General features: G+C 38.7%; 1 protein-coding gene and 1 long non-coding RNA gene across 2 annotated transcripts in view; one reads left to right on the top strand and one right to left on the bottom strand.

Moving 5' to 3' along the window:
• LOC119508145 overlaps nt 1–19,892 on the top strand; it is a 49,964-nt gene extending 30,072 nt beyond the window's left edge. The window contains exons 5-6 of the long non-coding RNA XR_005211404.1: nt 2,488–2,537; nt 19,857–19,892. This is a non-coding gene — a long non-coding RNA (uncharacterized LOC119508145). The remainder of the gene's footprint in view (nt 1–2,487; nt 2,538–19,856) is intronic.
• KCNN2 (potassium calcium-activated channel subfamily N member 2) overlaps nt 1–21,962 on the bottom strand; it is a 152,649-nt gene that overhangs the window by 39,065 nt on the left and 91,622 nt on the right. The window contains 1 exon segment of the mRNA XM_037801647.1: nt 12,927–13,068. Coding sequence (XP_037657575.1) covers nt 12,927–13,068 — 142 coding nt within the window.

Below are 21,962 nucleotides of genomic sequence, written 5' to 3'. Positions count from 1 at the left end.
TTCCTTCATCTCCTTGAGCACTTTTAAGATCACTTTTTTAAAGGCTTTGTTCAGTATGTCACCAGTCTTGTCTTCTTTGTTGGTGTTTCTGCATTTTTATCCTCTTCCTTTGGATGGCCCATCATTTCCTTTGTCATGTACTCTTTTGCCCCACACTGTACATTTTAATATTTTAAAATGTTAACTCTGAGATGTATTTCCTGGGATGTCTGTGTCTTGGTTTTGTAACCAGCTGGTGCTAAGCTTCAGCCTTATCAGGCAGATCTGCTTAAGGTGAATGCAGTGTGCCGGATTTTTCCTGTCTTTCTGGGCCTCTGTCTTATTTGCTTATTTGCTTGTTAGTGGTTTTCAGTTTCCCTTTTTTTGGGAGTTTGGTTGTCCCCTCTGTTTCCCAAGAGACAGACCTCCCTCTCCTGGGTGTTTGAAGCTGGAAGGCCTTTGTCCCAGTCTGTCTGACTCTAGCTTATTTTGTTGTTGTTACAAGCTGCTTTTACCTGAAGGGCAAATTCTGGGATGAGGGCAAAAGAGAGAGGGCTTTCTGAAGTTTCTGAAGTCAGTCTTGCCCAGCCAAACAGGGCCAGGAATCCAGGAAGTGGGTACAGATCAGCTCCAAAGTTCCCCAGGGAGGGGTTCAGATAGGGTGCCGAGAGATACTCTATGGCTCCACAAAGCTGAGCTCCCCTGACGTGCCCAGTAAGCACAGCCCTTCAGCTTATGGTCCCCCACAGCCCTGAGAAAGTCAAGTATCCACTGCTCCCTCCCTGTCAGGGTTAGACTGAAACAGTAGCTGCAGCCACCGTTGTCTGAGGCAGGTTGAAACAATGGCTACCCTCAGAGCCAGGACCCTGGTGATGTGAATTTGCTAATCAAAAGCCATGACTGGTGGTCTGCTGTGCATACCTCTGTTCCTGGGGAAGTGGATTTTAAATCCCTTTCTGTCATCAGCGAGTTAGCCAGGGGCTGGACTCCAGGGCCTGCAAGAGTGGGAGGCAGGTGCCAGTAGGTAGCCGTATGCATGGGGAGCGTAATTTACCGTTACTTACTCTAATTTATCAGCCTCTTTCTCCTGCTCTTCGCTGGATGCTGTACAGTGTTCTTCTGGCCTCTGGAGTTTCAAAATTTATGTTTGAGACAGTTCCTGCCTGTTTAATAGTTGTTTTGGTGGAAGGTACAATCCTGAGCTCCTTACTCTGCCCTCTTCCCACAATCTTGGCAAAACTTATTATATCAGTTTTTAACATTTACTGTGAATTAGAATCACTTGGAAAGATTTCAAAAGTCCTAAAGCTCAGACTATGTGCCCAAGAAATTAAACTGGAATCTCCAGAGATGAAACCCAGGCATCAGCATTTTGGTAAACTCTCACAGGCAATTCCAGCATAGAGCCACTGTTTAGATGAGAAAGGATATAGAAGCAACACAGTAGACTCCATACACCGTTCTTTCTATTAAAACAAGGCAGTAAAAGATTTTTATCATTTTTGTTTGATGATTTATGAATACTTTTAGGTATGATGAACAAAGGAAGTAAAGGCAGAGCACACAGAAAAAAGGTCAGACATGCATGGGCTGTGTGATGGCTATGCTGGTATTTGATCGGTGTGCAGATAATGAAGGCAAGGTTATTTTAGTGCCGGATACCATTGGAGAAAAGAATGGCCTTTGGAAGAATCTATACCATTTTGTTAACTTTCAAGTGTCTACCACAAAATTTAAATAGTTATAACATACTGATGAAGGGCTAAGCCTATCAGTAGAAAGAATCAGTAGTCACCCACGATAGCCATCTTCACCTACCCACTTATGGAATGCCATTTACTTGACAAGTACAGGATTGCCTGTTGCACTTATGCTCCCAGGTCTTCTTCAATCAGGGAGTTACGTGAGATTCGGGGTAGTAATGGTTCTTTAATAAGCAGAGAATGTAAAATTTTGAGGGGCTCCTATCACTAGAGAGATGGCTGGGGGAGGACAGTTGGCACAAGAGGTTGAATATTCTTTTCCCCTGGCAGGTGGCCACTGCTGAGATCCTTCTGGAAAGAAATCAAAATCCTAACAGAAGTGGAAAAATCACTGGTAGCACGAGTCTTTGGAAGTCAGTTTTTATTTGTGTTTATATTTAGGCTCTATTCTTTCCGGTTATTGGCCCATTTCTTACAGAGCATTCTCTAGCTCACCAAATGTCTTGTGCATTAAACTGAATACCTCTGTTGCAAACTGGAAAACAAGTGATTCTGATAATTTAGTATTTATTGAAAATATTACCTAGTTCCCTTACTCCATTATCCTAACTATACACCTTTAAATTGTATCTCAAGAGCCATTTAGAAACCCCTTTTGGTTCAGATATACACAACCCTTCACTTCTTAAGTCTAATTTTAATTAAGGAAACCATAACATACTTCCTAGGGTTTTGATCATAAAAGGATTTGATATGTATGTCATCAGGTTTCAAATATGTAACTTTTATTTTTTTAAATTTTTAGAGTCAAGCAAAATGAAGCTGGCCTACCTCTGAAAACTTTCTAGGTTCAAGGTAAATTCCTGCCAACACCTTAATAATTACATAATGACATAATGTTATTGTCCACTCTATTTCTAGGACCATGCTTGTTTCATAAAGTAAATAAGAATGAAGGTCAGTGTGCTTTTACAATAGTCTCTCTAAAGCTTGTCACCATCACAATCAATGTAGAACAGTTGGGATGAACATATGTTACTCTGTGAAATTAAGACCCCTGTATGCCTTTAACAAGATGAGCCATACTGCTTTCACCAAAGTCAGAAAATGTGTTCTGGTTACTTTTTCCTATTTCATGTTTGTAGAGCAAAGCTAAGGAAAATCACTACCACTTCAAGGTGCTCAAGCACCTAAAAACTAAATGAAGAAATGCAATATGTTTATGAAGCCACTATATTAAAAGCAAAGGCTGGGGTTTTTCTTAGCTAGCTTATCATCTTTTTTCTAACAAATTAGATGTTGGGGGAGGTGAAGAGTAGTGTGAGAGAAGGGCTGGATAGAGAGAGAAGGGGCCTTGCGTTTGAAAGATAAGTAATGACAATCAATTGCTAATGCTCAGAGACTTATGATCAGACCAAACTAAACAAATGGCAATAAGAGAGTATAAACCTGGGGGTCTTAGATGCTGCCAAATTAAAATGTAATTCTTTTCTCCACTATAGTCTTCTCCATTATAGGGCAGAAATGCCATGATGATCCCTAGAATATAAAAGTTTAGATAGTTTATTTCTGCCAAGATTATTTATCTTATTATGTTTGAAAAATCCAAAGAAGTGACATTTTTGTTATAGATTTCCTGGTTATGCTGATCTTGCAATACTCTCAAGAATCATTTTAAAGATCCCTTTGAGATCAAGCTTTAATAACTTAAGGGTAATTCTATTAATAACTTGCTGGGGGAGAGTTTTTATTATTTCCTTAGTGAAAAAGGCATCTGCCAAAGGTTTAACATAATAAATGAAATTTATGTTTAAAACAAATTCTAGAATAATACTCATCACCAGAGAAAATGTCTCTGATTAAAAACATTAATGGTCACAATATTCCAGTCTTAAATTAATTACCCTTTGTGGGGTTTATGATCGCTTCCAAATATAGCCAATTTATTAGACTATGAGTAATTAAAATCTTATCAAAATTTAGTTAATTTGAAAAAATCATGCCTTTTACCTAAAATGCACCTACATGTAATACAAAGTTTAAAACTGATTTAACTTTTATCTAAAATATCAGCTTGTCCTCCAAAAGGAAGGTCAAGTGAATATTTAGAAACATTGGCCATATTCTGTCCTTGGGGTACAGGGTCATTTGCCTGACATAAATTGTTATTCATTCATAAAAATATGTAGACAATCAATTCTGGCAAATAAAATCCCATAAAGCAGCTGACTTCAATATCATATTCCATTGCAATTTTGCAAGATCTCTTCAGGTCATGAAAATAACATTCAAGGGAGTTTTAAAGACAAATTCCCTCTGTATAAACTGCCCTAATACAAGTTGATATTTGCTGATTTCAAATGTTGTCCTCCTAAGGGAGAGATGAGACGGTATGTGTGGAGTTTGAGAGTTCAGTGACAAAGCCTGGGCAACCCAAGTCGTCTTTGCTGTGATTTGCTTCCTCAGCTCACTCTCATACTTAGGTTGTTGGAAGCTCTGCATTAAACTGTGACCAACAATGAGTCATACTTGGGCTTATTTATCTCCTTATCACCAACAGTGCCAATGTGAGCACACGTATCTCAGAGACAGCAAGGGCAGCTGTGCCAAACAAAAGTGCTGATAGTTAAGAAAAAAATAGGTGAGTTTGTGGAATCAAGGAGTTGAGTGCTAAAAGGTCACAAAAAATTCCGGCTATACTTGCCTGTACCTGGAGGAAAGTAGCTGTAATATTTCTTAGGAAATTTTCATGGACTTTACTGAGGGGAGAAGTGAAGGTCCACTTAGGGCATTGGTGGGGAATTTAGCCTTAGGACAGAAAAGGCCCATCATCCCCTCCTGCTGCCCTGCACAAAACAGAAACTATATTGTAAGAATTTCGCTTCTCCATGGGCCTTTATTTGGTGAGACTCAATGAGCACACCAGAAAGAAGCCAAAAAAAAAAAAACAACTTTTCTAAATTATTTTATATTAAATACCAGATATTAATTGGTATAAGACATATAAAGGGACCCTAGAATTTTTTGCTCATTCAAGCACATGCACCATCAAGGGAATGGCTTCAGACTAGTTTCTCAGGATTTCTATCCCTCCAGCAGGGGGGAAAATCTCAAATGGAATGATACAAAGGCAGTGGGGAATATTATCAGACCACAGATTTAGCCCTCTTTCACATCAGTCATTTCTTTTAAAAGCTCTACCTCATTCAGTGCTGTGTTTTACAACACCCTCTGAGTGAGTTAACAGTGTAGAGTTACTACCCTTCAGGATGAAAAGTATTTAACTCTGACAATTGAGTGCATTGTGCCATGATTTTAAATCAAGACACCTCAAAACCAGGCAAATTTGATGCTGACAGATTGTTAATATCAAATGTTCTCATCTTAAGAAATAGGCAAGGTGGTATAAAGGCTTCTGAACTTAATACTTTTACTTTTTCCTTTGGGTGAAATTTGAAAGTGAACTAGTGTGATTTTCAAGTTGTTATGAACTGGGGAAACATTTATGCATTTCTTTTATTTATCCAGAATTACAACTGTGATGAAAGAAACCTAAATCACACATGTCTGAAGTGACCTCATTTTTTGTTGAGGGGTCCCTGGTAAACTGTCAGCATCTAGGGGTTTATAGATCACTATTGCAGAACTACTTATCAGATAGCCAACCTGTATCCCTAGAACGTAGACAGATACTATTCCACTCTAAATAGGGCCAACAAGAGTTCCATAGTTCTACAAAAATAGGGAAACAAAAATTACAAATGAATGACCTTCATTCTAAGATGAGAGATACTCTTACCAGTGAGGCTATAAATCAAATACATGCATAGGTAAAGAGAAATTCATAGCTTTGCAGATGTGTTCTCTCTCTATAAAATGGGTGGAGAGTACAACTTCTTAAATCCTAAATAAAACAATTACTTGTTCTCTTGTAAAGTTGGAGACATTAAGAAACTAGTTGATACTGGTTAAAAGTTCAGACACTCTGATCTAACAATGGTGTTTTCCTACATCTTCAACCAGAAGAATGAAGTCATTGAGAATTCACCCAATTGCTTACCATGCCATTCACAACAGTAAGTCCTCAGTACTGCCCCGGATAGAGGAAGGATAGAAGAATAAAGAGGAAAAAAGTAATTGTAACCTTAATGGGCTTTCCTTGAAGGAAAATGAGTGACTTTGTCTATTAGCTTATCCCATTATGTTTTTTTTAAAATATCTGGGTGACAAGAACAGATCTCAGCCTTTTCAGCTCTTGTTTTCTAGGGTAAATCTTGGTAAAAGGGAAATTTCTTCTTGACTTGTTTGATCCATTACATTGGAATTCCTGTTAAAACATTTTCAATATCAAAGATCAGCTATCTTAGTATTTCTGTAATCATCTATGCATAACACATTGTAAATACAACCCACAATACAACCTACAAATCATAAGAAAAGCTTTGCATGATTTTCTTGGATTCACAATTTACATTTCAGCATGAAGGGAAACCAAGAAATATTTGACAAGGCTATTTGTTTCTCCTTTAGAAATATTATAGAAAACTCTCTCTCCTCATGATTTAATAATATATTTCTGCTCAGAGCACTGTATATTAATCTTAATCTAATGTACCTGGCTCCTAAAAATATGACTCATGGCACAATTCAATTATTAAGTTTTGTCCAATGAAAGGTGAATTTCTAAGATTATGTAATGAAATAATTCATTAATTAGCTTTTTGAAGAAAGCAAGCAGTGCTGATTTTAAGTACTTTTTGAAATGAGTAACTTTAATGAAAAAAACACACAAAGGTATACACTATCAATTTCATAAATGTAAGGATAAGAAAATTCAAATTTGAATATAAAAACATATACAAAGAAACAGTGCTTCAGCAATAATACATAAGAAGTTAACAGGGATGGCCCTGTGCTCTTTCAGAAGTGTCATAAATTGCATTTATTTTTCAGTTTATTAAAGGCGAGAGAGGGTGAGAGCTCATCACAGGAAAGCTGACATTGTAAGTTTTACCTAAACATGTATTGAGAAAATCAAAGGGAACTAGGCAAATAGATGACTGAAATAAAAACAAGTCATTTCTGGCTTAGATAACCCCAAAGTGACAAAATGATATTTAAACTTCCTGAAGTCAAAAGCAAATAAAACCGAGGAGGCTTGGGCAAGATGGTGGCATAGAGAGGAGTGGAAGCTAAGTAGTCCTCCTGGAACAACTAAAAAAAACCAGAAGCAACTAGTAAATAATCCAGAATAACTGCGGCGGGACAAAGAAGACTGTCCACTCATCATACACCAACCTGAATTGGGAGGAATGCCCAAGATCACAGCATAAAATCTGTAAGTAAAACCTGTGGATCCAAGTTGTGAGGCCCCCTCCCCCATAGCCCAAGCTGCAAAGCCTCCTGGTGCCAGAGAGAAGCTCTCTCCCAGCAAGCAAATATGGCTCAGCTGTGCTCCAACTGGGGTTTTAAGTAGTGAGTGTGAACTACTCATTACAGGTACGAATCCGTAAAAAAACAGACAGAAGCTTTGGGTGACGACTGACCTTGGAGAGCCAGAGGGTTGCCTTGGACTAGGTCTGAAGGGGACTATCTGTTTCTTTTACGGCTCAGTGGAGAAAGTCCAGTCATTTTCAGTTTCCAGGGCTGTGACTCAGAGAAGGGTGGAGACAGCACAAGCAGAGAGAGAGACCATTGAAATGCTAATGACCTCCACCTGGGGGGTCTGTCTTCTCTAGGAGGAAAGGGGTGGGGCCCTTTCCATTCAGAACCAGACCCCAGAGCCTGGGGGAACATGGCCATACTGCATCACATCAGTCAAGAATTATAGGCTAACAGGCATCAACTGCTGGGCAGAAAAGCACAATGACCTGAGGCATCACAGGGTGGAGCAACTTTCTAAGACACCCCCTCAGGGAAACCAGATACTGAATATTTCTTCCCTCTGGGACCTGAGCCTGTCTGGTCTGGGAAAAGCTGATTTGGATAACCAAGGAAACCATGCCTTGACAACAGAAAATTACAACCTACACTAAGTAAAACAAAGTTATGGCCCAGTCAAAGGAACAAACGTACACTTCAACTGAGATACAGAAATTTAAACTAATGCTAAATCAACTCAAAAAGTTTAGAGAAGATATTGCAAAATAGATAGAGGCTGTAAAGAAAACACTGGGCATACATAAGGCAGAAATTGAAAGTTCAAAAAAACAACTAGTAGAATCTATGGAAATGAAAGGCACAACACAAGAGATGAAAGACACAATGGAAACATACAACAGCAGATCTCAAGAGGCAGAAGAAAACACTCAGGAACTGGAGAACAAAACACCTGAAAGCCTACATGCAAAGGAGCAGATGGAGAAAAGAATGAAAAAATATGAGCAAAGTCTCCGGAAACTCAAGGATGAAGCAAAGTACAATAATGTACGTATCATTGGTGTCCCAGAAGGAGAAGAGAAGGGAAAAGGGGCAGAAGCAATAATAGAAGAAATAATTCATGAAAATTTCCCATCTCTTATGAAAGACATAAAATTACAGATCCAAGAAGTGCAGCGTACTACAAACAGAAGAGATCTGAATAGGCCTATGCCAAGACACTTAATAATCAGATTATCAAATGTCAAAGACAAAGAGAGAATCCTGAAAGCAGCAAGAGAAAAGCGAACCATTACATATAAAGGAAGCTTAATAAGACTATGTGTGGATCTCTCAGCAGAAACCATGGAGGCAAGAAGGAAATGGTGTGATATATTTAAGATACTGAAAGAGAAAAACCACCAACCAAGAATCCTGTATCCAGCAAAGCTGTCCTTCAAATATGAGGGAGAGCTCAAAATATTTTCTGACAAACAGACAATGAGAGACTTTGTGAACAAGACACCTGCCCTACAGAGTGATAGAAGACAGGAGTGCGTGGTTTGGAACACAATTTTGGGAGATGGTAGCACAACAATGTAAGTACACTGAACAAAGATAACTATGAATACGGTTGAGAGAGGAAGGTTGGGAGCATGTGAGACACCAGAAGAAAGGAGGAAAGATAAAGACTGGGACAGTGAAACTTGGTGAAATCTAGAGTATTCAACAATTGTGATAAAATGTACAAACATGTTATTTTATGAGGGAGAACAAGCAAATGTCAACCTTGCAAGGTGTTAAAAATGGGGAGGCATTGGGGGAGGGATGCAATCAATGTAAACTAGAGACTGTAACTAACAGAATCACTGTATTATGCTTCCTTTAATGTAACAAAGGTGATATACCAAGGTAAATGCAGATAAGAGGGAGGGATAGGGGAGGCACGTTAGACACTTGATATTGGTGGTGTTGTCTGACTCTTTACTCTACTCTGATTTAAGGTTATTTTTCCTTTTTCTGCTTCCTAGCTGTCATTTTTTTGCCCCTCTACCTTCTTTGACTCTCCCTTCTGCCTTGTAGAAGAAATGTAGATGCCCTTATATAGATAGTGGTGAAGGTGGTGAACACATAAGTATATGACCATATAGAGAACCATCAATTATTTACTTAGGATGGAATATATGGTGAGTGAACAAAACCAAATTATAAAAAAAAAAAAGGGGTTGATGACAAAACCTCGAGGGCAATATACTGAGTGAAATAAGCCAGACCCATAAGGACAATTATTGCAGGGTCTCACTGATAGGAACTAATTATAATATGTAAACTCACAGACATGAAATATAAGGTACCAAGATATAGGACGAGGCTTAAGAATGGGGAGCAGTTGCTTAGTATGAGCAGAATGTTCAACTAGGATGAACTTAAATGTTTGGAAATGAACAGACGTAACAGACATGTCAGTAGCAAGATGGGAGAATAACTAACAGTACCAAATGATGTGTGAATGAGGTGGAAAGGGGAAGCTCAGAGTCATATATGTCACCAGAAGGAAAGTTGGAGGTCAAAAGATGGGAATGTATAGAACTGAATCCTGTGGTGGGCAATGTCCATGATCAACTGTACAAATACTAGATCGCTTCCATGAACCAGAACAAATGTATGACAATACAATTAGAAGTTAATAATAGAGGGGCATATAGGGAAGAAATATTACAGTTAGTAGTATTTCAACATTTTTTCATAAACAGTAACAAATGTACTATAGCAACACTAAGAGTCAACAATAGAGGGGGGCTGTTTAGGGACAGGGGTGGATTCGAGTTTTCTTTTTTCATCTTTCACTTTACTTCTTGTCTGGAGTAATGAAAAGTTTCTAAAAATTGAACAAAAATTAAGTGTGGTGATGGATGCACAGCTGTATAAGGGTACCCAGGGGCAAGTGATTGTACACTTTGGATCTTTGGATAATTGTATGGAATCTGAACAATCCCAATAAAAATTAAAAAGGAAAAAATGTAGAAGAAGTGATAGGCATCTATAATGTGCCAATCCAGCAGGACCTGAAACACGATTTCATAGATTAAAACATTTATTTTTCATTCAGAGAGAAATTGACATGAAATAAATTTATCAAGGGACTGCATTTTTAAAGCATGCATTGCATGGCTGCCTAGTACAAAACGAGAACTCTAGTATATTAAAGTAATAATTCCTTTTGAACTATAGCTATTAATGTTAGATGATAGAAACAGACCAAAATAAACAATTTTCAAAGAAAGAAAAAAAAAGCAAATAAAACCAAGAGAAAAAAACAAACAAAATCTGTCTGATAAAGCAGAAAAAACATTTCATTATAAGGAGACTAACCTTTTATATATAATCTGGGAAATAAAAGTAAATTATCTTCATTTAGGGATCTAAACTGTCAGCCAAACACTTCCCATAGTAGTTCTTGGTAACCTCTTGATCCACAGGGAAATTCCAAAGGATATAATCAACTAGCAGAAGCTCACCCCTAGAGAAACACTCTTTGGCCTGGGAACTGAAACAATCCAACTCTACATGGTACTTCTAATAGACCATTCAAAGATTATTGAATTTCTTTATATGCAAGTAAACCATTTTTGATCCGGTCAATTGAGAAATAAGACTTCCTTACAAGGCAGCAGGGAAGAGGGAATGATTGTTTCACCATGAGCTTCAAGGGCAGGAAAGATGGCACTGTAAATTTTGTCCAATAGATTAAAAGTTGCTGATAATTTCTATTTTTAAAAATTCAAGTGAGATCACCAGGGATGCCTAAGCAAGGAAGCCATTCAAGCAGAAGATTTGTATTGCCAGATGAGACTTTGAAGGCGCTGTTCTTGAGACATTAACGACAAAGAAACATTGAGGAAACATAAAAGTATTACAGGATCCAGGCAAGTGAATCTCTGATTTGGCTCTGATGCTACTGCAAATGAGCCTGTGAGCACGAACCCTTAGTCACACCTGATTCAGGAACAAGAAGGGGACATCTTGCCAAAAAGGAACACTAAGGAAGATATTTTGAAGACGCATGAGGGAGAAAGACTCTGTAATTATCAGTTCTGTTTTTATAAATAGCATCATTCATGTCCCTTGTAGGCTTGTTATGGGAGCCTCCAAAAATATATCTAAGAAAATTTTACTTCCCAAAACAATGATCTATACAATAAAATGCTATCTTTTGAGGAAAAAAGGGGAAAGCCCAGTAGTAAACATCTGATGAACCATATCAACTATAACCAAAAAAAGAAGTTCACTACGATTCACAAAACTGTACTTTTCTTTTACAAGCAAATGTTAAATTATACACCCAAAGTATATTTTCCACATTTGGGACTTGAAATAGTCATGTTGCTACTACTGGTGACATTAAACTGGGCCCTGGATGTTTGTTGTTTTCACAGCTTAGTCCAGTTCACCTCAGCTTAGTTCAGTATTACCCGAGGGAGAAAGGTGTTCTACCCCATAAACTTTAGGGGCACTGTGCCCTCTGCATCACTCAGAGGCCCTTGAATGAAGAGCCAGTACTCTCTCCTGCCAACTTGCAGTAGAAGAGGGAGGCACTGGGCACAGGGCTGCCTAACTTCTTAAGTTCTGGGAATTGCCAGCTTAAGGAGCTCCCACTTCACATCTTTACTTAGGCTGAAACCAAGCAAGCATCAAAATGACACTGCTATTTCCAAACTGTGAAACTCAGCCAGGGAATGAAGGAAAACCTAGGTTATTAGAAATAGTGCCTCAACAATTTGAAACTGCCTTTGGCTTAAATATTTAAATTCTAGACAACTTGCTAGCCTCCCATTTTCATATCCTAAAACAAATGGTGCAAACCAGCCCTGGCCATGTGAGCCTGGGAGCAGCAGGGAATGTCCCTAAGCCTGTCGGGCATCTCTGCAGAACAGTGGCATGACACCAGGGCAAGCAGGCCTTTCCCGAGTACGCCACAAAATCTGGCCTCCTGTCCCCCAACATCACACCATGTTGCTTTCCCCTTTACTCAGTTAAGTTTCTGGCCCAGTGGTTTCACTCAAATGTACCAAACTCCTTCTTGCCTCATTACCTTCAACTAAGTCACTTCCTCCTCTTGGAGTGCCCTTCCCTGCTCCGTCTCTGCTGGCTACTCCGTCTTCTCATCTCAGCTTAAGAAGTCGGTTGCGCCGTGATTATTTCTCTAAGTAGAGCCCATCTCTCTCCCCCAGCAGACCCCAAGTCAGATCAGAAGCTTTACTTCTTCATACACTTGTTGCATAAATAATGAAAAATTGTTAATTATTTTGTAATGTTGGTCTTCGCCTTTCAGCAAAGGCAGGGCAAGTTCTGTCCGTGTTCTTTTGCTGTATTCCCAATGTGCCTGGCACAGAGCTGGCACTCAACAAGCATTTGTTAAAAGAATAAATAGCAAGTATGGTAACATAATATGCTATGATAAAATTATTAAAATATAATGTGATTCTTCAATCCTTCAATGCACTTCAAAATAGTTATTTTGGTCCACATCTTAGTGATGGTGAAATTAAGATAAATTCATTCAAATCTCGGATTCAAACAAAAGACTCCCTGACTCTGAAGCCAAAGCTCTAAAATGTTAATCAAATTAGTGCCTGGCCTACAAAGAGGCAGTGATGTTTTCCAACTAGCAATCTCACAGCTCTGTTGTCTTCAGTAGAATTTCATGATGAGAAGAATTAAGATAAAAACTACTGATACTCTTCCCCAAAGCAGAACTGATGTATTTATACTGCTTTCCTGCTGTGGGGAAAACAGGTAGCATGCAGTGACTTTTGCACACGGACTGAATGGTTTAAGTGCCTCCTTGAGGGTAAATAATAGAGAAGTGAAGGAAAAGACACTTACCATAATTCCAGTGAGCAAACAGACTCCTTTCCCACAGTACGTGTTAGGTACCATGTCACCATAACCAATGGAGAGAAAAGTTATTGATATCAACCACATTGCTCCAAGGAAGTTGCTAGTGACATCCTGTTGATCATGGTACCTGAAAAATAGCAAACATAACCAGTCCTTTATAATTCATCTACACTTCTGGTGACTAAGAGTACTTTGATTTCAATTCAATGAATTCAGTGACTATCTTCTGTAAATGGCTCTATTTCGGGATTTCAAACACTCACACTATAAATACAATTGAGGTTACAGCTAAATAATCTGAAAGACATCAGGAAGTGACTTAACTTTAAAAATAAATCTGGAAAAGATAAAATATGAAAATGACATTGGCATAAGCGTAGGTGATACATGTGCATTTAACTTCGTGCACACCCCTGCCCCATCAGCCCTCGATGTCCTGCTGATGTGCCAGACTTACGGGACAACAGCAATTCCCCAACCTCCGCTGTTCCCTCTGCTTGGACTGTCCTTTGCTACCTTTACTTCAAAATAAATTCACACAGGAGCCTTTCCTGTCTATTCTTCTTCCCTGCCCCTGCCCTGTGTTCCCTCATGGTCCTGTGTGTTCCTCCTTCACAAGCTGCCTTCCTTGTAGGCAGAAACTACCTTTGATGACACACTTCCTGGCTAGAACCAGAGCTTAATAAAAGTTGTTCCCTTGCCACTTGTACACAAGGAGCTTGCAGTAAAAAGGAGGTAGAAGGATACTGTCTGTCTGGATTATTCTTTGAGGTGGTAAGTTTGGTGGGGAAGAGGGTTTTTATGTCACAAACAGATTTCTGATAACATTTTGCTTGAATTAACATTACTGCTGTCCCTTTGCCCATTATGCAGACACCACCGTCTACCATGCACGTAACAGCAAGGCCATGTAAGTTTTACCTGAGAAGAATTTGCTCTGGACACATGTTCTGGGCAGTTATGAGGCAGGGTGGCCCCTCTCTGGTCTCCTTAGCAGTCAGACCCCAGACTCTGAACCCTGGAGGCCTTCCTTGCTCCTCACCCAACATCCGCTATGACCACCCTATCTTCCCAGTTCTCAGGCACCATCGGGAAGGGCTTGGCTTTCCTCATTTCTTGCTCTCCAAAGCTGGAAAGCATGCTGATAATCACCTAGGATTCATCCTCCTCTGGCTCTCACTCACTCAGTCCTGCCTTTCACCTCGGCTCCCTATCTGTGCTACGGCTGGGGTTACAGGGATGCCGTTTCCGCGCCCAAGCCCCAGCACTGATTCCACATCCAACACGCAATTGAAAATATACATTTCCACATACAACATATACTTTTTGTGCTTTTCTTTTTTCTGTCTCTCATCCTGTGCCTAGGCTCCTGCTTCTATAACCAAAAGACAAAGCTCACAGAGTATAAGCTTTCCTCTGCTGTATCAGTGGATTTTACCTTTGTCTTTGGATACATGCACACACAAACCTTATCACTTTTGTACCTTCTTCTTCTTCTGGAGAAAGGAAAATTTAAAAAACGCTGTTTCCTGCTTATTTGGTCTAGGCTAAGGAGAAACATTCCCCTGGCTGGAGTGAGTGGAACCCCAGAGTTAGGAGTGAGGGAAATTACTGCATCTCCTGGAAGAAAAGAAATGGCATGCACAGGCTGTCAGCCTTTGCAGGGGAGCACTCTGTGAGTCTTAGTGGCAGGGGGGGCAGAAACCTGCACTGTTCCTTCTATGCACAGGGAACTGCTATCATGATCTGGCTGTGAAGCCCCCTTTTTCCAGAATGTGTGGGCAAAAGGGCTGTCATTACCAAAAGTTAGGTCAAGAGGTTTTCCTAGCATTCCTGGAAGACAGTTGAATGCATTTCCCCAAGAAACTTTGTTACATAATATGTACATATGAGTACAGAGACTTGATCAATGCAATGTGAGATAAGCAGGCTTCTGTGGATTTCTCTGGGAGCCTGCTCTGTATGTGTAATGGGGCTTTATTGGGAGAATGTAGTTTTTGTTTCAAAACAAGACCCCTAGATGTAACTTTTGGATAACATATGCATGATATTGGGGCTCGCTACAGAACATTCCATTTCAAGTTGTTGCTTGAAATAGGGCATACGTTACCTCAAGGTATGTATGGGAGAGGGAAGGCAAAGAATAAATTTCCTATTCAGTTTTAAAATGTGAGACAAAGTTTCTTCTTAACAAAGCATGATTTACACAAAGGTCTGATACATTTAAGAGTTGATGGCTCTATCTTCCCTGATCAATATGTACATTATCCTTATTTAGAGCTCACTTACTCTGTGTTCATTGCTTTATTTTCATTTTCTCGTTTAACATATCATGCTTTAACACATGGACAATCTTCTTTGGTTGAAACAGCTACATTCTTCCCCCTTTATCAACAAAGTGTCCATGTCAGTGAAAACTTCTTTCAAGCTAGCGCTACACTGCTAGGGCCACATCTACTCGGCACATCATCTTTCTTTGGTGAAGCAACTATGAAGATGAGGCATTTTTGCTGATGGTGCCCTGGAGGAAAACTGAACTGTGGCCTGGCTATGGATGCCTTACTAATGTGTTCTTCCTGTAGCACTTTTGATTTGGTTTTCAAAGTTTGGAAAAGTAATGGATTTTCAAAATTACAATGAAAAGCATTCACTGTACTTAAAATTTAAGCAAGTTGACTTCTCCTTTATTGCTCACCTTTAATAAATATGCAAGTTTTAAATATACAGATAAATTCTTTCCATCCTCATTCAACTCTGCCAAACATTCTCATGCACGATGCTATCTTATCATTCAGTACATATTTATTATATGCTCTGCATGTTTCACTGGGTCAAAGACTGTAATCCTGTATTGAAGAGCCTACTTTGAAACTATATTTTTTAGGAGTTAAGTATTTTAGCGCTTAGGATTTGATGGTAAATTATCTTTTGTTTATGAAATAATAAACCTACCAGAAAAATAGCTCAGAATGGAAAAATAACATCTCATACTAATGTTTATGTTATATTCAGATAGTTGTGAGTAGTCAAGATGAGGTAATAATTAGGGACCAAATTAGATACCATTAGAATAATTACTAGAATTTTTTCTTGGCAACTTAGAAACAAATATTAGTCTTATCAAGAAGATAACATTATCACTTAGATCACCCCTAGGTTATGAATTCATGCCAGATTCACACCATTGTGAATAATTGATATGTAAAATTTAAATTGTTGAAAAAAAAACATTTCTTATAGTAGAAATTCATTTCACAAATTTACTCAGACAATTCTAATCTTTCCTCAAAAAGGAGATCTGTTCTGGGAAAGACACAAAACCAAAGACTCACATGGCAAATTTCAAGTTTTGATCAATATGAATGCTTGTTTAATCAAAAAAAAAAAAATACATTAAGATTAAAATTAGTGCCAGGAAAGCCTGATAATCTCAAGTTTTTAAAATAGATCTTTGCGGTTTGGGGAGGTAGCTTATTAAATTGCTTATAGCACTGAATACTTGATAGAATTAAAGATTATGAGATCAGCTTTAAGGTTTTAAAAGCAGCAAAATGTTCCTTTTCTTATATTCTATCCCTTCATTCATTTCTTATTTCACTGCCATCTGCGGGTCTAGCACTGGTTTCTTAGAGTACGAAAGCTTTCCATAACATTTTTCAAAAGTTCACAAGGGTTATCTTTCCAAGGTTATGACTGAATTCATCCCCTCTGAATGAGGCAGCCTCTGCCCGGCACTCCTGCTGCCCCTTCCATAACCAACACCAGCTTTGGTAGCACTAATGCCTGGCAGTTATGCCATCCTCTTTTGCAGCTCTCTTTTTCTGCAAGTGCATTGTCTTCTGTTTGGGAACACCTACTCCCCACCTTCCTAGCTCTGATTTGTCCTTTGGGAATCTGGGAGTCATCTCCAGGTTCCATGTGGCTTTTGGTCAGCGTGGTACTCCAGGCTGGACCACAGGTCTTTACTCTATATCCTAGAAGCATCTTGTGGATACCTCCAACACCATTCAATAAATGTTAAATTGGGTCATAAGACATGTATAAGTTGCTTATACAATATGTCCCTAGAATCAAAATTATGATGTCTTTAAGGGCAAGGACTATAACTTATTCATTATTATAATGCTCACACAGTTCTTAGAAAGCTAAAGAAGGGAATTGGTAAGTGTTTATTGACTGATTTAGTGAAATAATGTGAAACATTTGTTCTCAATCTGACTTGCCCTGGGCCTCATGCTAGGGATTAAAGATCACATGCTTAGAGAAGCAATAAGGGGACAGAAATGGTTTTTGCCCAGCAGTGAACATGAATCAGCTCTGTCACGTTATGTTCCAAGATCTGTATGCAACTTATAAAAACTTTTTTTACATCCAGACAAAATATTTTAATGATAGAAAGTCAGCTGACAAAGTATATTCATTAATCCTTCTCTATTAAAAAGACCATTAGTACTATAAAAGGCAAAAAGGTCTCATTCAAATGTCAGTTCTGATCTCAAATATCAGCCTTAGTTATATGATGAAAAGTATTATGAAGATTTAAATGCATGTGATCAAGCCACCATTTTTTCTCATCTCTCTCTTGAAATACCTCTAAAGTGATTGGCAAGCAATTAAAAAAAAGCATAAACCATAAGAGAAAAGTGAAAGGAAAGATGATATCAAAGAACCACAAATAACACATTTTATAAGAATGGAAGTGCATGGGGAATCCTACTTCCAGCCAAGATGAAGTGAACGGGGGACCAGACTTACCATCCCACCTGAAATAACTAGGAAACTAGACAACGTATTTGGAATAAATGGTTTTTAAGACATTGGTCATCTGTTAACAAAGTATAGTGATCCCTGAGAGATAGTAAATAAACAAGTTGAACCACACAGTTGTCTCACCTTAATTCCTGGACAGAGTCTCCAGGATGCATCTCAGGGAGGGAAATCGGGCAGAGCCCAGAGGTCTTCCTGAGTTGAGACAGAGCTGAGAGTCCACGGAGGCCAAATGTCTACATTTACAGAGCCAAAAACCAGAGAGTCTCGAGAGAATGCCAGAGATCTCCACAGAGTTCCCCTTGATTTTTCAGCTGAGTAATGATCAGTACATGTGTGTGAAACTACCTACAGTTGGAGAACTAGAAATATATGGTTGCAAAGTTCTTTTCATATATTGAAGTGGTATAGTATCACTTGAAGATACACTACAGGAAGTTGTATAATGTTAGGTGAAGATAGACCGTGAGAACTTAGAAAACGTAAAGAACAAATGGGACAGATAGAAAACAAATAGCAAGAGGCTATCCAACCATAATTGAAATAAATACCCCAAATTAAAAGGTAGAGATTGTCATACTGAAAATACATGGAAAAGCAGTAACTGACGTGGGGTAAAGGGAGTAGGTCCCAAATTCCTTGAGAGGAGCCAAGTCATATGAAGAACCCATGGAAGGTTCACAAATGGAGAAACCAGTACACTGCAAGGGATGGGTGAGGCCCAAAGCTGAAAACAAAATCAATGAGCCTAAGCATGTGGAAGGATGGAGCTCTAGGTCCTGGCCCCTGCCTAGTACTGCAAGGCAACTAACACAAGATAGATTTATTCTCTGGGCTGATAGATTGGAGATCTGGGAACCCAGGGCACAGCTATGGGCAAAAGAGATGTTTGGGGCTGAAAACATGTTGCAAGTTTCAACAGTAAAACCCAATGTCCCTTGTTTCTTTTCTTCATTCCTCATCCCTGGCCCTAATACTAGAACTTACTAATACAAAGGTGGAGAATATTTTTCTCTAAGAAAACAGAACAGTTCCAGGAAAAGACATCCATGTACTTACCTCCAGGACTTCCTAATGAAAACCCCTGCTTTTTACCTACCCTAAAGTGAGGTCCACCAGAGAGTAAGTCCCTTTCTCCATATGACACTTCCAATTAGCTTCTAATTCCCACTCTTGATATAAAAGAACAGCAAATGATCACCACACATTGGAAGAAAGAAGGGAGGAAAGAGAAGAATCTCCATTCAATGCAGGGTGATGAGGAGCAGGGTGTGTGAGCTCTACGTTATGAAAGACCTAAAGAAAACATTGCATCTATATAAGACAAAAACAGGATGCTACAAAGATGGTATAATTTGAAAAAATAAGAAAGGGACCTTAAAACCTAGGAGAAAAATAATAATAGGATTAAAATATAAAGTGGCAGCAAGCTCTCAAAAAGTTTAAGAAGTCAGGATTTAAGGGATGATTATGATTACTGAATCATTAAATAGATATTCCTTTTTTTCTCTTTTTGGCATATTAAGGTAGACAGAGGGAAATACCTGAAATCTCTGAACTGTAATGCAAGTGCCTTGATCTCTGATAATGATTATATAGCATTTATCTTGTGCCCTTGTTATCATAAAAACCTTGTGACTGACCCTCACTTGTATCCATTTTATCCAGTTTTTTGACTTGGGAGTCTTGTGATCACTAAAGACAGCCCCTAATGTTTATTAATGAAGGGCTTTGGGTCAGCCCAGAACTAACCCACCCCAATTCCAAAGTTATCTTGATAACCAAAACTGGATCTAACCAAAATGGGCCTGCCTGAGATGTGCAGTGGCTTAGACTTTAACCTATAAGTGACCTATACCATGTTATAATACTAAAAATCATGCCCATCATATTAAGGCCATTTTCTAACATATGTTCTGTGATTAAACATGTAATCAATCTGTGCATACTCAAGAATTAGATCACCTATAATTACATCATCTGGAGCCATTGTATCCTAAAGCCTCATTATCCTAAACCCACCTTTTAATACCATAAAACATTCAGAATTACTGTAGTTTGAAGAGAGAAATTTTTGGGTCGATAGGCAATGTGCTCTCCTGCTTCATACCTAGCAATAAACTCTTTCTCTCTTTGAAAATGTCACAGGAATGGGTCATTTGAGCACATCCAGCAAAGAATCCACCATCTTGGTCCAGTAACAAAAGCATAACAGAAAAGACCAAAAGGGGAGGAAAAAAGGAAGTGAAAAAATTCTCCGAGAATCAATTTAGAGAGTCCAACAATTGACTTTCCAGAACACAGAAAATGTAAGGAAAGAAATGAAAATGCTCTTTTATATCTTTAATAGAAGAATTGAAAGGCGTCTCTAAAGTGAAGGTTGTACTGAGAATCTGCATACTGAATAAGAAAATACTCACACAAAGGTATATCGTTGGGTATTTTAAAATACTAGGAATAAAGAGGGGGAAATAGACCACAACTAAACATGAAAAATGATTTCCTTGAAATTAATAGTTTTAACTAGTGTATGTGTGTTGTGGGGAGAGACGGGAAGCACAACTCCTACTTCCGGTTTGTAGCAAGAAGGCTGGAGGATCTGGGATGAGGAACTGAACAAATGTGGTTCCGTCCCTCCCTCTACTCTCTGTGCCCACAGAGCGCTCCAAGTTGTTTTCCATGTGGTGAGCTGAGGGAACAGGTGTCTCCCCCAAGATATGAGGGTGCGCCTATGAATCCATCTAACTTGGTGGGGATTCATCAGAGCACTAGGCAGCCCATTTGGCTATAGGCTGAGTGGCGCTGTCCAAATTGGCTTTATGTCAGGAATGAAGTGGATATTTTAATACCCATCATTTGCAGACTCAGAGAGGTGAGAGCAGTATGATTAATTTCCTCCTCCAAATCCCAACTATGTGTGTGTAGTTTTGTTTAAAGTAAAGGCAAATAAAATAATTTATTCAATTTATTTAAAATATATAAGCATAAAATACCTGCATATAATTGTGCCTAAGAGTCTCTCTCTGAGTGCCTCTTTGTTGCTCAGATGTGGCCCTCTCTCTCTTTAGCTAAGCCACCTTCACAGGTGAACTCACTGCCCTCCCCACTACGTGGGACCTGACTCCCAGGGGTGGAAATCTCCCTGGAAACACAAGAATATGACTTCCGGGGATGAGCCTGGACCTGGCATCGTGGGATTGAGAACATCTTCTTGACCAAAAGGGGGATGTGAAATGAAACGAAATAAAGCTTCAGTGGCTGAGAGATTTCAAATGGAGTTGAGAGGTCACTCTGGTGGATAGTCTTACACACTATATAGATAACACTTTTTAGGTTTTAATGTATTAGAATAGCTAGAAGTAAATATCTGAAGCTGTCGAACTCCAACCCAATAGCCTGGACTCTTGATGATGATTGTATAACAATGTAGCTTGCAGGGGTTGACAGTGTGATTGTGAAAACCTCGTGGATCGCACTTCCTTTATCCAGTGTTTGGATGGACGAGTTGAGTAGAGACATGGGGACAAAAGACTAAATGAAAAATAGGGTGGGATGGGTGAGATGATTTGGGTGTTCTTTTTTACTTTTATTTTTTATTCTTATTTTGATTCTTTCTGGTGAAGGAAAATGTTCAAAAATGGATTGGGGTGATGAATGCACAACTATATGATGATACTGTGAACAGTTGATTGTACACTGTGGATGACTGTATGGTATGTGAATATATCTCAATAAAACTGAATTTAATTAAAAAAATATATATATACACATAAAAAGAAGTCCAGTGAAGGCAAACACCTAGGTTCAGAAATACATGTCTCTCTTTTTGCCAATGATTACATCAAGGTGCTATTCAATGGAATCACCTGGAGAGTATTTAAATAACCTATCCAAGGCCCCACCCTCAACCAATTAAGCCAAGATCTCTGGGAATGGGGAGAACCATTAGCTTTGTTTCAGGAGTTGTTTCTCAGTCAGTGACAAATTGAATATCCAAATGTATAAAGGGACTGGAGGCACTGGGAACACAGATGAATAAAACATATTAAGTGTTCTTGAGAAACTTAAAATCTAGTAAGGGAGAAAAGTGTATGTAAGGAGTAAGAAGATGATATGCAAGTTATAATAAATTTGAATACTAGATACAAAGGCATATCAAGAAAAATATCTAATGGATTGAAAGTAATGACATGAATACCTAATAAGATATTCATACCCCAAATTATAGTTTTAAAGTCAAATGAAATTTAAACT

This window comes from Choloepus didactylus, chromosome 13 (genome assembly GCF_015220235.1).
Source record: "Choloepus didactylus isolate mChoDid1 chromosome 13, mChoDid1.pri, whole genome shotgun sequence".
In the NCBI taxonomy this organism is placed as follows: Eukaryota; Metazoa; Chordata; class Mammalia; order Pilosa; family Megalonychidae; genus Choloepus; species Choloepus didactylus.
This window is presented reverse-complemented; position numbering and strand designations above follow the sequence as displayed.